Source organism: Alligator mississippiensis, chromosome 4 (assembly GCF_030867095.1).
Source record: "Alligator mississippiensis isolate rAllMis1 chromosome 4, rAllMis1, whole genome shotgun sequence".
NCBI classification, from domain to species: domain Eukaryota; kingdom Metazoa; phylum Chordata; order Crocodylia; family Alligatoridae; genus Alligator; species Alligator mississippiensis.
In genome coordinates, this window is record NC_081827.1 from 143,192,782 (window position 1) to 143,207,707 (window position 14,926).

The 14,926-nt window shown below is 46.0% G+C and overlaps 1 protein-coding gene across 12 annotated transcripts in view; it reads left to right on the forward strand.

Annotated features, from left to right (window-relative positions):
• TSPAN11 (tetraspanin 11) overlaps positions 1–14,926 on the forward strand; it is a 242,771-nt gene that overhangs the window by 37,839 nt on the left and 190,006 nt on the right. For 11 of the 12 annotated variants that reach the window (XM_019482166.2, XM_059726702.1, XM_059726707.1 and 8 more), the window contains exon 2: positions 9,034–9,130. In XM_019482166.2, coding sequence (XP_019337711.1) covers positions 9,044–9,130 — 87 coding nt within the window. In that variant the 5' untranslated portion in view covers positions 9,034–9,043. Of the gene's footprint in view, positions 1–9,033; positions 9,131–14,926 lie in introns of those variants that run through there. The other variant, XM_059726708.1, reaches the window with a different exon arrangement.

A 14,926-nucleotide genomic window follows, 5' to 3' on the forward strand; every position in this document is an offset into this window, starting at 1 on the left:
TCGAACTTGCCTGCCGGCAGCCATTTCTGCAGGGCATCCCGGAGGGTTTGCAGTAAGCCCCGGGGTCGCTTACTTTCCTTTGGCTTGCGAGCCCTGAATGCCTGCCGGCAACTCTCGGGGGAAATCTCTAGCTGATACAAAATTGCGGCTTTGACGGCCTCGTAATCCTGGGCCTCCTCCCTGGATAGTGCCCTGTACGCTGCTTGGGCTTTATCAATCACCAGGGCCCCTAGCTGGTGACCCCACTGGCTCCGGTCCAATCTCGTCTGAATGGCTGTCCGTTCAAAGGCCTCGATGTAGGCCTCAAGGTCATCGTCTTTAGTCATACGGGGCATCCTAAACAGGGCAGCATTGCGCTGTATCCACTCCTGTTGATGTGCCCCCTGTAGTTGTTGGACCGCCAACAGCTGCCCGATAGCCTGAATTGCTTGAGTCAGCACCTCCACCTGGGCTACCCCCGATGGTTGCATCTTGTTTTATCCCCGGGTGGGGCTCTGCCCCATGGGTATCGACGCTGTCGCCGAATTTCCCGGCCGATGCACCACTGTGACGTTGGTGAGCCTCACGTCCAGTAACACCCTCCGTCAGGTAGCCCCTCCCCTCATCCCGCCTGCCACGACTTTGATGTTATGGGTGATTCAAAGGAGGGGTTCAGTGGAGCTCTTTTACCAGAGGGGTTCCCTGACGCGGGTGTACTCACGGTTGAGGTTTCCATTGTTCCACGGCGCTCCGCCACCCCTACACCCCGTCCACTCGCCAACCAATCACTTGCTGGTGAGATGGTAACTTGCCGCTATTCGCGGGCCTTCTTGCTGGTAGGTGTTCCCGACCGTATGGACCTAGGCTAATCGTCGCCTTCAGTCAGCCTGCCTTAGAATCCTGCTGACCCCACCGCTAGCTCAGGTCGTCTCCCTTTCCTCCCCTGATCTTAGAAATAATATTCCTCCGGGATGGGGAGGCTTCCCGGATCAACGCCTTGGCCCCGGCAATCCCTGGGGACCACACCTTCTGCCCCTGCCGGGGTTTCCGGTTCTTGCTTCAGCTGCTGAGCTGATGCAGAGCTGCCTGTCTGAGGCTTTCGCTCCAGGGGAGCCACCGCACTACCAACGTGCTGCCCGTCTCCTCTCTCCTTCCCTGGCTCCCCCCTGCCGCAGGGTTTGCTGGGGTTTTTAAACTTCCCCGCGGCGGCCACTGCGGCTGCCACAATTGGCTCAGCTGTTCCCCTTACCGGGAACAGCTGTTTAAACAGCCGGCGTAATGCCGGCTCGTGCGGCTGTAATGGCGGCTGCGGCTGCTGCCGCGGTCCCGGCTCTGATGCCGCCGTCCCTCCCGAGGGTAAGTAGCCCGGTCTGGGGTTTTTTTTAGGGGTTGTTGCTGCCCCCCAATCTTCTCTGTCCCCTGTCTGTGCCTGTGACAGCAGCACGCTGCCGTCACATAGGGGTTTGACTTTTAGTATACGGTTTGGGTTTTTTTCTGGTTCTGAAATAGCAACCCTCCTCTCCCAAAAGGCGTATTTCTGGGGGGGCAAGGGGATGGACTTCCAGTGGCAAAGGTCAGGGGTTAGGGGCAGAACTTTGGCTCCAAGATGGAAACCAAGGGGCAGGGCATCTGTCAAAGGATGGGGCTACCTTTGTGGCCCTTGACAGCTTACCCAAACTCATTAAGTGGCCCTCCAGCTGTAATAATTGCCCACCACTGGTGTAGAGTAAGAATTCACTGAGATCCCAAGCTATATCAGTGGGCTTTCACTTCCCCATACCATTGCAATATTTGTGCTGAGGGATTAAGAAAACTAGAACATAGCAATAAATATTTAATCCTAAAATGGATTCCTTGTTTAAACTGGAGATGACCCATTCACAAGCTGAGCTCTATACCACATTAAAATATACTTTGTAAATATCCTACATGTTTTTGGTTTTTCTCACCCCCTTTTTTTTCTCCACCTTTTTCCTTGAAGACATTTCCCTGCCTGCCATCATTTTCCCTATCATCCTTTTAGGAAAGGCTCAAGTTCATTTTTTTGCTTCGCAAAAAACAATGTGGCAAAAATTTGAAAACATTGTCTTCAGAGAGATTTCTTTGGTCAGAAGTTTTCCTCCTTGGCACATCACAGTTAGTCTTGTTTTGAAGACTTTGGACCCCATCTGATACCTACTTTGAAGGCTTCTTCCTGCTCTTCTTAGGGTACACACACACAGTATGTTCAGAAGGGTTAGTTGCATTAGTTTGAAGGCAGGCAGAAGATCAGCAGAGTGGTACCTTAGACCATCGGGCTCAGAGAGACGTGAACTTTAGGCATCAACCTCCTTAGTCAGGTGCTGTGGTGAAGTAGATTGTTGCCTACCAAAGCTTATGCCTCTCTGAGCCAATTAGTATCTAAGGTACCATCCTACCCCACTTTTTGTCCAACAGCATGTTCATTAGGTAGTAAAAGTGGAGTAGGCATGGAAAACCAATTTTAAATTAAGTTACCTCTTGAAAGTGGTGTGTAACTTTATTACATGTAAACAGTACAGCATGGAGCCTGTTGTGTGTCTGTTTACATCATTATTGTCATCCTTCGCTGGCATTTTGCTTTGTAGTAATCATGATATACATCTTCATGCTTATGAGACATCTTTGTTACTGCACTTTTGCACCAAAGATGCCCATACTGCATGGCCTTCAAACTAGGTTTGGGTTGTCATAGTTTGACCTCGGGGACAAGGGCCCTAACAACAAAGAACAGGACGTGTTTGGGCTGGACCCTTGTCTTTAACCAAAGGGCTTAATATACAAGATGGCAGGCACTTACCATAGTTGACAACTAAAATTCACAGAGTCCAATATGCGGCCTACACAGCACCATATAAACCCCATTCTGAAGTGATTTATGGTTCACATGCCTTATGTGGCACATCTCACCAAGTGGAAAAAGGCAGCTTTTTATTTCTATAGCACTGTACTCTGTTGATGTTATTCTCTTTAAAAAGGATGCCTTTCTTAATTTAAAAATATTTTCAGTTTAAGGGTGATCTTGGACTTTATTTGGACATAGTTGAAAGGAGCAACCTATTTTGCATTTTTTTTAAAATGGAAATCAAACCCAAACTAACTATTTTTCTCCTGAAATTTAGAAAAACCTCACAGTTTATTAATAAACTTCAAGTGGCAGATAGATAAGGTTTTAAGGGACCATGACCCCAGGGGGAGGGGAGTTCAGGAAGAGTGGTTGCTCCTCAAGGGAGCAATCATCAATGCACAAGCTAATTCTATTCCATCTCGGAGGAAAGGCAGCAAGAAGGCACAGCAGCCCCGCTGGCTCTCCAGGGACCTTGCAGACCTCCTGAGGCTAAAAAGAAAGGCCTATAAAGGATGAATGATGGGATTCACCTCCAAGGAGGAATATTCTGCACTGGTCCAGTCCTGCAGGGAGCAAACCAAGAAAGCCAAGGCTGCAACTGAACTCCAACTAGCTTCGAGTATCAAAGACAATAAAAAGTCCTTTTTCAGATATGTGGGGAGCCGGAGGAAAAGCAAGGGCAACATTGGACCCCTGCTAAACCAGATGGGACACCTGATGCCCAGAAAAAAGCCAACCTATTAAATGGGTACTTTGCATCGGTCTTTCATCAGTCCCATGGGACGCCCATGCCCACTGTGGGACAGGGAGGTCTGGGTGAGGTAGATCCCCTGCCCTCCATCAATGCTGACCTCATGAAGGAACACCTTGAGAGGCTGGATATGTTAAAGTCAGCTGCCCCTGACAGTCTACACCCCACGGTACTCAAGGAGCTGGCAAGCATCATAGCCCAGCCTCTGGCACGGATCTTTGAGAGCTCCTGGTACTCTGGTGAAGTGCTGGAAGACTGGAAGAAGGTCAATGTGGTGCCTATCTTCAAGAAAGGGAGGAAAGTGGATCTGGCTAACTATAGGTCCATCAGCCTGACCTCTGTCCCAGGGAAGGTCTTAGAAAAGTTTATTAAAGAGGCCATCCTTAATGGACTAGCCGACGCCAACATCCTGAGGGATAGCCAGCACGGGTTTGTTGCAGGTGGGTCTTGCTTGACCAATCTCATTTCCTTGTATGACCAGGTGACCTATCACCTGGACAAGGGAGAAGAGATTGATATCATATATCTTGACTTCAAAAAAGCCTTTGATCTGGTATCCCATGATCACCTCTTGGTGAAACTGGCCAATTGTGGCCTTGGGTCCACCACGATCTGCTGGCTGGGGAATTGACTCCGTGGTCGGACCCAGAGGGTGGTAATTGATGGAAGTCAATTGTCATGGTGCCCTGTGACCAGTGGGGTCCCCCAAGCCTCTGTCCTTGGACCCATATTGTTCAACATCTTCATTAATGATGTGGACATTGGAGTCAGAAACAGACTGGCCGAGTTTGCCGATGACACCAAACTTTGGGGCAAAGGATCCACACCTGAAGACGGGGGCAATCCAGCCTGACCTGGACAGGCTCAGCAAATGGGCGGAGGAGAACCTGATGATGCTTAACACTGCAAAATGCAAGGTTCTCCACCTTGGGAGGAAAAACCTGCAGCATCCTTATAGGCTCGACAGTGCTACACTGGCTAACACTATGGAAGAAAGAGACTTGGGGGTCATCATTGACCACAAGATGAACATGAGCCTTCAATGCGATACTGTGGCTAGTAAAGCGAGCAAAACGCTGGCTTGCATCCATAGATGCTTTTCAAGCAAATCCCGGGACGTCTTTCTCCCCTTGTACTCGGCCTTGGTGAGGCTGCAGCTGCAGTACTGCGTCCAGTTTTGGGCTCCACAATTCAAAAAGGATGTGGAGAAGCTTGAGAGAGTCCAGAGAAGAGCCACGCGTGTGATCAGAGGTCAGGAAAACAGACCTTATGACGACAGGCTAAGAGCCCTGGGGCTCTTTAGCCTGGAAAAGCGCAGGCTCAGGGGTGATCTGATGGCCACCTACAAGTTTATCAGGGGTGACCGCCAGTATCTGGGGGAACATTTGTTCACCAGAGCACCCCAAGGGATGACAAAGTCGAACGGTTATAAACTACTGCAAGACCGTTTCAGGTTGGACATAAGGAAGAATTTCTTTACTGTCTGAGCCCCCAAGATCTGGAATGGCCTGCCATTGGAGGTGGGTCAAGCATCTACACTGAACACCTTCAAGAGAAAATTGGATGCTTATCTTGCTTGGATCCTATGACTCCAGCTGACTTCCTGCTTTCGGGCGGCGGGCTGGATTCAATGGTCTTCTGAAGTGCCTTCCAGCCCTAATGTCTATGAAGCCTATAAAAAAGATAGAAAAAAGTGTTGCATTAATGTAGATTAAATTACTGCAGGGACTGAAGTTTTCTCTTTATAGAAAATGTTTCCCTCTGTGTAAGAGTAATGAAGCATATTGAGAACTGCTAGGGGAATATATCATTAGCAACTACAGTGATAACCAAGGGGTTTAATTTTCATTTGCCACAGATCAGTTGGAATATTGAGGTGTCAAATGATGGAAAATGAATGCATTATATTAAATTAGTAGAAGACCAGTTTTTCTATCCATTTAAGTAAATGACAACTGTAGAGGGTAACATTTTTAGATATTTTCCTCTAATAGAGAATATATTGGAACTGTGCAGTCCAAAGCATCCAGCAACTTTAACCCCAATTTTTCCATCTGTAAACTGGTAGAGATTTGAGGGTTTGTAGTAAGATGTTATTTCCCAGTTATTGTCAGTAACATTTTTTTTTTTTTGGGGGGGGGGGGGGGTTAAGGCTAAATTCTGCTTTTGGGAACACCTATGCAACTCTGTTTTCAGTCTTTTCCCTCTGTGACACACTTGTACATGATTTTTCAGAGAACTTTTAAAACTCGTAACATGAGTTTTTGGCCCCAATGAAGTCAGCAACAGAAATCCCTTTGATAAAAGCTTTATTTATGGCTTTTAAGGCCAGAAGGGACTGTATGCTTACCTTTTCTGGCCTCCTGTATAAAGTAGGCTATAGAACTTTGCTCAGTAATTCTTGCATAAGGTTGAAGTTCTAATTAGTTGCACAGGTGTAATTGGTTGAAGCTTACTAAACAGTTCTGTTGGTGCACAAAAGTTACAGCATCATCCAGGTTCTTTTCTTAATTGTGTGGGCTCTGCAAGGAGAACAAGAATAAAAAGTCGTAAAAATTAATTTTTGTCTTTTGAAGTAAATAGAACTGACTCTGAATATACACAGGGACCAGATCTGTTGAGTAGGAAGGTGCAATTTTTACATAGTCACTTTCAGAATAGAACTTACCACATTCCATATAGTTATCCTATTTTTGCTTAGCTACATTAATACTTGATTCCACTACTTTAGTGAAATGTCCATTCCAGCTGTTCTCTTTTTAAAAGAAGTGGCTCTGTACATTTATAATGGCATACATTTCTCCTTAATATAAATCCTTATATTCTCTGCTCCCTGGTCATTGTCCTCATCAATAAGTTAAATTAAAAATAACTTTTTGAGAGTTTAACTTCTTTCATCCTGTCAACATGTAATAGTCATTCTCCCTCAAGAATAACTATTCCCACTTTCCTACAGTTTTATCTGATGTATAAATCCTTCTTTTACATCTCTCAGATTATTTGGCTTGTGATTATTAGCTGTCTTTTATTTTGGGTCCCAGAAATGGAGACTATCTTTCAAAACCTTTCAAACTGGGGGTGTGAAATATGATGGTCTATCAGTATTAGAACAATACCCTTTGATTTATCTATTATGCTTTTCTTGGTAGCATAAGAAGTGCTAATATGCACTGGAACAAGGTCTATCAATTTTTTCCCCCAGGGATCACTGCTTGGGCCCATGCTCTTTAACATCTTTATCAATGACTTGAATGAGGGGGTGGAAAGCACAGTGATTAAGTTTGCAGATGACACTAAGCTGTGGAGAAATGTGGGCACATCTGACGCTAGGGTGAGGATCCAAGATGACCTCGACAGACTGGTCCTATGGACTGAACGTAATCGGATAGGGACAAGTGCCAGGTCCTTCATCGGAGTAGGAAGAACCTTCAGCACAACTATATGATGGGTGGTGGTCCACTGTCTGGCACTGCCAGACCTGGGAGTAACAATCAACTCGAAGATGAATATGAGTCAACAGGACGATGAGGTTGCCAGCAGGGCAAATAGAACTCTGGCGTGTATCAGCCAGTGTGTTGCGAACAGATCCAGTGAGGTGCTCCTTCCCCTCTATTCAGCATTGGTGAGGCCACAGCTGGAGTACCGTGTCCAGTTCTGGGCACCGCAATTCAGGAAGGATGTGGATAAGCTCGAAAGGGTACAGAGAAGGGCCACCCATATGATCAGGGGCTTGGAGGATAGGCCCTATGAGGAGAGACTCCAGGAACTGGGTTTGTTCAGTCTGAGCAAGAGAAGACTGAGAAATGACTTGATAGCCGCCTACAATATGCCAAGGGTGAACACCAAGATTTAGGGGAGCAACCCTTCAGAAAGGCACCCCCAGGGAAGACAAGGACCAATGGGCACAAGCTAATTGAGGAAAAATTTAGGTTGGACATCAGGAAAAACTTTTTTGTAAGGGTAGCTAGAATCTGGAACACACTCCAAGCAGAGGTGGTGCAGGTCATTTTGGGCCCACCAGCTGGATTCAGCCTACAGAGGGACCTTGTTTATCCAGCCCATGGGGCAAAAAGGTTGAGCACCACTAGCCTAATCTATCCCATGAAATTTTAACTGCTTTTTCTAACTTGGTAGCTCTGGGAAAGTTAAAGATTTTGCCTATTTTGTATTTTTGCTTGAACTGTTAACAGCTATGTCTTATAGCTCATCAAATTAAACAAAGACCGTCCTTTTTTTGCTTTCTACCTATTAGTCAGACCCCATCCTATTTTAATAACTTATTACCTGACCCATGGGTTGATATGCAGCAAAGTTTCATGTGAAACTCTCATGTGCATTTTCAGACAGCTTTCATTATTGGAGAAAAAAAATCTCTTTTATCATTTATAGCCAAAGTCAGCTTCTTTAAATTAAGCCTCTTGACATTGCCAAAACCAGACTAATCTCCCTCCAATTTCTCATGTCCTATCTCATTTCAGAGTAGATTTGTTTGTTTGTTTGTTTTTGTTGTTGTTGTTGTTTTGGGGGGTGGGGGGACAGTTGTTGGGGTTTTTTGCACATTTGGTTCAAATTGCATCATGAGTTCCAGAGAGATTCAGTTTTAAAATCGCCTTTAAAATCATCATTTATTTTTCAGTAAACCCTCCCAAAAAAATGCTGGTTTTTTACTTGAGAGATCCTTGAGATGAGATGAATCAATGTGAAGACTGGCAAAGCCAAATTTAGCTTTCTACTGAGGAAGGAGGGAAAAGGCATGCTTTCCATGTTCTGGGCAGTTTATAAAGTTTCAACTTCTCTCAATATTTTGAAATGTTAGCATTTTTGAGAACTCTGAAATACATTTTCATGGTAAGTTGATGAGTTTGATTGGTTCTTTGATCCCTAACTCCAATATAGCAAAGTTTGTACCTAGAACTTTTGAACAAAAAGAAGCAGTACATTTAAGATGGGTGGAAGATTGGGCAGGGTGGTATCTTAGAGATTGGTTCAGTACACTTGTAGAGATGGAGCTGGATTGGTTTTTTTTCTTGGCTACCATCAACAAAAATTAGTGACTTTGAATAGTTGTGGTTCAAATAGGTACCCTTGTTTGCTATGGGGAGTTTACACAGGTCATAGGAGGCGGGAACTGAGGACAGTGGGGAACACTGAGGACATATATTTGCTTGCAGAATGATTGTGTGAGTTGGTAATGTTTGAAACATTAAAAGAACCCAGCTTGCTGTTGAGAGTTTGACTGTAATTTGCAGTGCTGGAAGTTCTTATTTGCAAATTAGACTATATTTGTTACAGAAATCACTAAAAAATAAGTAGGGACCTCCACAGTGCCACTTTTAGCTGCTTTTCAATGTCCCAAGACACATCCTTCTCTTCTAAAGAAAATCAAATTGTTTGAAAATAGCTGTTAATATATTTTACCTTATATATTTTCTCCTAGGGACTCAACAATGTTCCATTACAGCAAAGCTGAACAACATGACTGGCTGACGATATATCTGAAGTATTTGTTGTTCGTGTTTAATTTCTTCTTTTGGGTAAGTAAGACTTCTTGGTAATTCTATGACATAAAATTGCTATAAAGTTACTACCTTTTCCAATGAGAAGATAGCTGTTTTGCTCTTCATAGGTGTGACTTGAGTGATAAGAGGGCACGGAGCCTGGCAGAGGTCCCACCAACGTGCTTAGTAATGCTGTATAACTAACTCCATTAAGGTTTGACATGAGCTAGGTAGAGAATGTGTTTATGGTGTGGTAACAATATTTCTTTAATTCATGAGCCCATCTCTATTCAGCAAAGCATTTAAACATGTGTTTAACTTCAGGCTGAAGCGAAGCTCCATGTGTACGTTCCTTACACCGTGGTTGATTCCAATGGAATGTACACTTGCCAAAAAAAAAAAAAGGTCTTGACTACACTGGGAGCTTTGTGCACTGTGAGCTAGGGTGGGAATTTCCAGTGGTTTGGTGCCTTGTCACACATTCACTTGCAACAGTTGCAAAACATTGGAGTGTGGTAACCTATTGAAGTCAGTACATTTTAGGAGATAACCCTCTCCTGAAATGGAACACTTTACAGTGTCATGACAACAGGTGCTGAACTGCTTGAATGTGCGTCTGCTCACATGCTAACTGTACTAAGTGAGGGTGAAGTTGCACATTACACTTAGATCTTACTAAAAGCACATAAGATGTGAGTGTCCGCATGTTCATGTTCATTTACTTGTGTTAAGTGCCCTCTGAGCAGCTCAAAATTAAGCCACTTCAGGTGAGGATTAACTTTGAGCTGTGCAACCTAGCTTGTGTTAGGGTAACTTAAATTTGCTCCACAGAGATAAAACATGCAATTTGCAGTCCTCCAGCATCCCAGGATGCACCATTCCTAGACCTTCACACCCCCTCTCTCCCCAAGAGCAGGAATGGAGCCCAAGTGCCCTGGTTCCTAGCCATACCCCTGTTTACTAGCTCTCTAGTGGCAAGTCACATCTGTGCAGGCAAGAAATGGCATTAACCCTTAATGTGAGACTGCTCACAGCATGTTCTCACTTTAACACCACTTTACATTCTGCAGATTTAGTATGGTCTTAGTGTAACATGTAACTTCATCCTGAGTATTCTTGTGACATTACTTTTAGGGCTTTGTTACATGTTACTCTTAGGCTTTGGTAAATATGTGCAGTGTTATGTAGTATTAAAAGTTGGAATGTTCTGTGAAAAGTTGCACGTTAAAGATTGATATGGTCTCTGACCTCCCCAGCCACAGTGGCAGGGCATTGCTGCCCAGCACTGCCTGGCTACCCTTGGCAGTGGTGACAGCAGCTAGTGGGGGCTGTAGCTCGGCCTCCAGTCCTGGCAGGTCAGTCATGGCAAAGCTCTTGACATGCAAACTGGGGCTCGCCAGCCACGCTGCCTCCTCACTGGGCACCACTGCCTTGCCCTTGGTCTGGCCCTTGGTGCCCTCCTCCTGGTCTGTCATGCTGCCTGGCAGCACCCACCACCACTACTGCCCAGAGGTGGCTTTTTATCCAACTGCCCTGGCCAACCAGCTACAATCAGCTCTGGGTAGGGCTGCAAGGTGGGGAGAGGAGGGGGGTGGGGAAGGGGAAGGGACGGGCCCTGCTGCCCAGCTCATGGGATTAGTTGCCACTGAAATCCCCCGATGGCTCCTGCCAGGTGTAACCCAGGCAGTACGTCAAGATGTACCCCCTCTCCAGTTGAAGGGATCAAAGCAGGTACATAAGTGCTGTGGGAGGTGTAGGTACCCTCCTTCACCTATAGAGCAGAACCATATCACCAATGGGGACTTCACCATATACCTTTTAATGAGAAAACAGTAGTGGGAATATAACATATATAAACCAGGGGGTATAAGGGACACTACAATGCCCCGAGGGGGCAGGATTCAATAAAGGTTAGGTATTTACATTCGTAGACATATTCATCTGGTTGACAAAGACAGGCTTAACAGAATATAAAACACAAATAGCAGTACAAACAATATTAGTTGGCGAAATATAAAATGCACAAAATACAAAACGTCAAATAACAAGAAATGTAGGGCCTAAGTACCTAGAGAGGGGAAAGAGGGAAAACACAATGACCCCCTTCCACTACAACAAGAATTTCTCCCTGTCACTTCACTCACTGCAACTCAACCCAGCTGGCACCTGAACTTAGATCTCCCACGTAGTGGGCAGAAACTCTACCACACAGCCACCAGTGCTGGCACTGCTCCAAGCTGCTAGGGATTTTGACCTTCCAGGAGCCCCTGCTTCACATTGAGTTTCCTGGCCCCTTGCTGGAGGAGCTGGAAGCAGAGCTGGGAACCTCTCAGGCCACTGCTCTGCTTCTTGCTGGAGCTGGGGAGCCTCTCCTGCTGGCCACAGCCTCTAGTAGGGGGATCCTGGAGCCCAGCGGGGAGCCCCTCCTGCTGGCTGCATGCTGCGCTGCTGAGGGTCCAACTTCTGCCTGCAGGTCCTGCTCCTTCAGGCTCTTCTGGGGCAACTGCTCCCACCCCGCTGGCCCAGCTCTTGCCAGCTCTTTGAAACTCCTTCCTCAAGGTCACTCGCTGGTCTCCCCTGAGTCAGCTGCGCTGCCCCTTTTATCCCCCTCTGGGTGACCCGAGGGGCCAATCAGGGGACATGGAAGGTGAGTCTCTGGGGACTGATTGGTGAGGAAAAGGAATCCCAAGCCCTCCAATCATTTCTTACCCTTTCAAAGCCCCTGGGCCTAATCACCACCAGCTAGCCCATCACACAGGTATAAGCAGCAGGGTGGGGTGGGGTGGGGTGAAGTGAGGTAGGGCAGTGCAGGGTGTGCATGTATGTGGGGTGCTCCCTGACCATGGCACTCAGGGCAGTTTCCCATGCTGCCCACCCGTAAACCTGGCTCTGCCCCTAATACGTTGTTGTAGCTAATCTGAACAGGTGTTTGAGCTTTACAATCTTGCTTTGATCTGTTTGGCTTTAAATTGAAATTAGTGGTTCTTGAAGTAAAATCTTTGGAAAAAAGATGTTAAAAAGCTACATGAGAAAACTAATGAGCTGCAAATTACTTCTCATAGTTTGAAGACTACTGGGTATGCTAATATAGAACAATGTACACAAGAAAGAAGAGGTTTGTGAAAACCATACTCAGGATTCTAGTATTAGAATGATTGATTTGTTAGGAAGTTTAAACAATTTGGAGATTCATATTAAGTTTCTGCTTGTTTCTGGGAACAATATCGGGGCAGGCACTTGAACTCTCATTGCAGATTGCTAATTTATTTCATGACACTCTATTTATTTCATGACATTCTGTGCAAACTTTGCAATTCTAAGTCAGTTTTATGTCTTACCTGTGTAACAAATCTTGCATAAATAATTCACAGGAAGAGGGAAAGGTGCTTTAACCAACATATAAGACACCCCAGATAAAAGGCCACGTTTGAAAGGAGCTACACACAATTGAAGAAAACAGCTATGGATAAGAATCTGACCTTGCATTAGTTTGTTTTGTATGCATGCTTGTTACTGCAGAATTTAAACTGCAGATAGAAAGAGACATCCTCTTCTACTGCAATGATGAATAAACCTTTCTGTGTCTCTCCTGAATATTGAAATAGAAATAGCTAGTGACAAAAGCTTAGATGTGCTAAAAACAATCTTGTAATCTATAATTTTTTATTTCAATAGTAATACTGGTCTTTGAGCTAGTTCAGCATTGAACTCAACCTTGCTTATAAGCTAGCATGGTCAGTGTTGTTTCTTTTGTAGCACGGTTTGCTTTGTGCTATTTTAAGATCTTAGTGCTAGGGTTTACACTGGATTACCCTGAGTATTTTTGGAAATATGCCTAGAGAAACCTTATTTTTTGCTTTGTGTCTTTTCCTCCCTTCCTTTCTTTTCAACTTCTCCTATCACCAATTTTCTAGTTTAATTGCAAATTAACTGGATGTTCTATGCTACCTTTACTCCCTTTGGCAAGTACTTACTGATCTGGATAAAACCCTTGAAGATTGAAGACACTGGACAATTTAAGTGACAAATCCTTCCTAGGATAAGTAAAGGAATGCCTCATTGATCCCTGGAGGTCTGATCAGGCCCTCTCAGCCTATGGGGGGGGGGCTATCTTGCTTGCATGGATTTCCCTCTCTTTCACAGAGGTTTGGGGAGAGGAGTTGGCCCTGTACAGGTGTGGAACTCCATGTAGCAGGCGGAGATGCGCAACTCCTAGGTTGAAGCAAAGCCAAAGTCAATGTTTAGTCCTTTTCTCTGGATAGATACTGATGTGTTAAGATTCGGTAGCTGGATTCAATCACATGTAGTTTTGGGTAGCAGCTGGTCACTCACTATACTTAGCTCTGAGACTATCAAGTATACCCTGTGGTCCACCCACCTATCCCCCGAACCAGGACTTCAGCCCTCTCAGGTATTCAGTTGTTTAGAGAAATTTCTTCCTAGGGTCCACCAGCCTGTGGTAACTCTGTGTTCCTACTCAATCCCTTAGGGACAACATGGCTAGATAGAAGGGATTGTGGGCTTAGGAAAGGAATTTCTTATATGCCTGCTTTTAAAGAGTCCTAGTTCTGTGGCACACAGCAGACTTTTGAACATAATCCTCCTCAACCCTTGTCACTACTTCATTTGAGTCCTGTACGCAGGTATCCTGTTCTGGTCTTGTGGCGGCGAGGTGCCCTCACAGGCTCTCGAGGGAGAGAGTAGAGAGCCCGTGGACCCCAGACCCCGAGAGCAAGCCCCCAGAGGGGCGCACGTACCTCCCGGAGAGCAGTGGGAGCAGGAACCGTGTTTACGGCCGCATCCGCACAAACTGGCATTACGCTGGCTGTGGCATCAGCTGTTTCCGGTGAGGGGAACAGCTGAGCCAATCCCTGCGGGAAGATTTAAAAACCCTGTCAGAGTGGGGACAGGGGGAGAGCCGGAGAGAGAGAGCACAGGCTGGCAGCTCGTGAGGCAAACTCCGGCACAGGGAGGAAGTGACCCAGCCTGCGAGGCTCCAGCAGGCAGCCCAGGGAAGGGCTTTAAGCCTTCTGCAGGAGGCAGACAAGCAGGTCAAGCAGGAGCACCCTTTCAGCCACTTGAAGAGGCTTACATCCAGGAGGCAAGGGAGCTCCCTGCTTGCGGTAGGGGAGAAGAGGCAGCTGAGAATCCGAGAGGGAGCTGGAATAAGGGGGATAACCCTACAGCCCCTCCTGACTCGGAGGAATATTTTCTATAAAAAAAGAAATCTTCTCCACGAAGGGAGGGAGAGCGACCGGAACCCAGGGAACCGGTCTGAGGCCGTCATATGGGGCCAGGAAACATCTCTAACGCATCACCCATTGGCTGGCATGTGGACGGGGTGTAGGGGAGGCAGAGCCCCATGGAACATCACGTTGGACGACCGTGATCACCACTGTCTATTGGGAGGCCCATCCAAGCAAAGATCTCCACTGTAGACCCCTCTTAAAGTGCGTTTAACATCCAAGTCGTGGCAGGAAAGTTGAGGGGAGGGGCAACACCCCGATAGACTGAGTGGTGAGAGGGGCGCAAGCTCCACAGGTCTGTCTTGCTTCAGGCATTGAAATGTCTTCTTTGTTTGAAGAAGAATCCCCCACCCCCTTTTAAAAAAAGACTGACCTTTTTTGATCAGGGAATTGAATGGAGAAACAGTCTTCCTCCCAACTATTCATCACACTTTCCTCATACAGGCTTTGTCCATTCAAAATTAAAGGCTGCTGGTGGTAGAAACCCTATTCCTACAACAGGGGAGAGGAGTTAAGTGGTAATGGCTGTTAATTGCTTTAAGTCTTAGATGGAGCCAGTAGGGATGTCAGATCCCGACTCCAAATT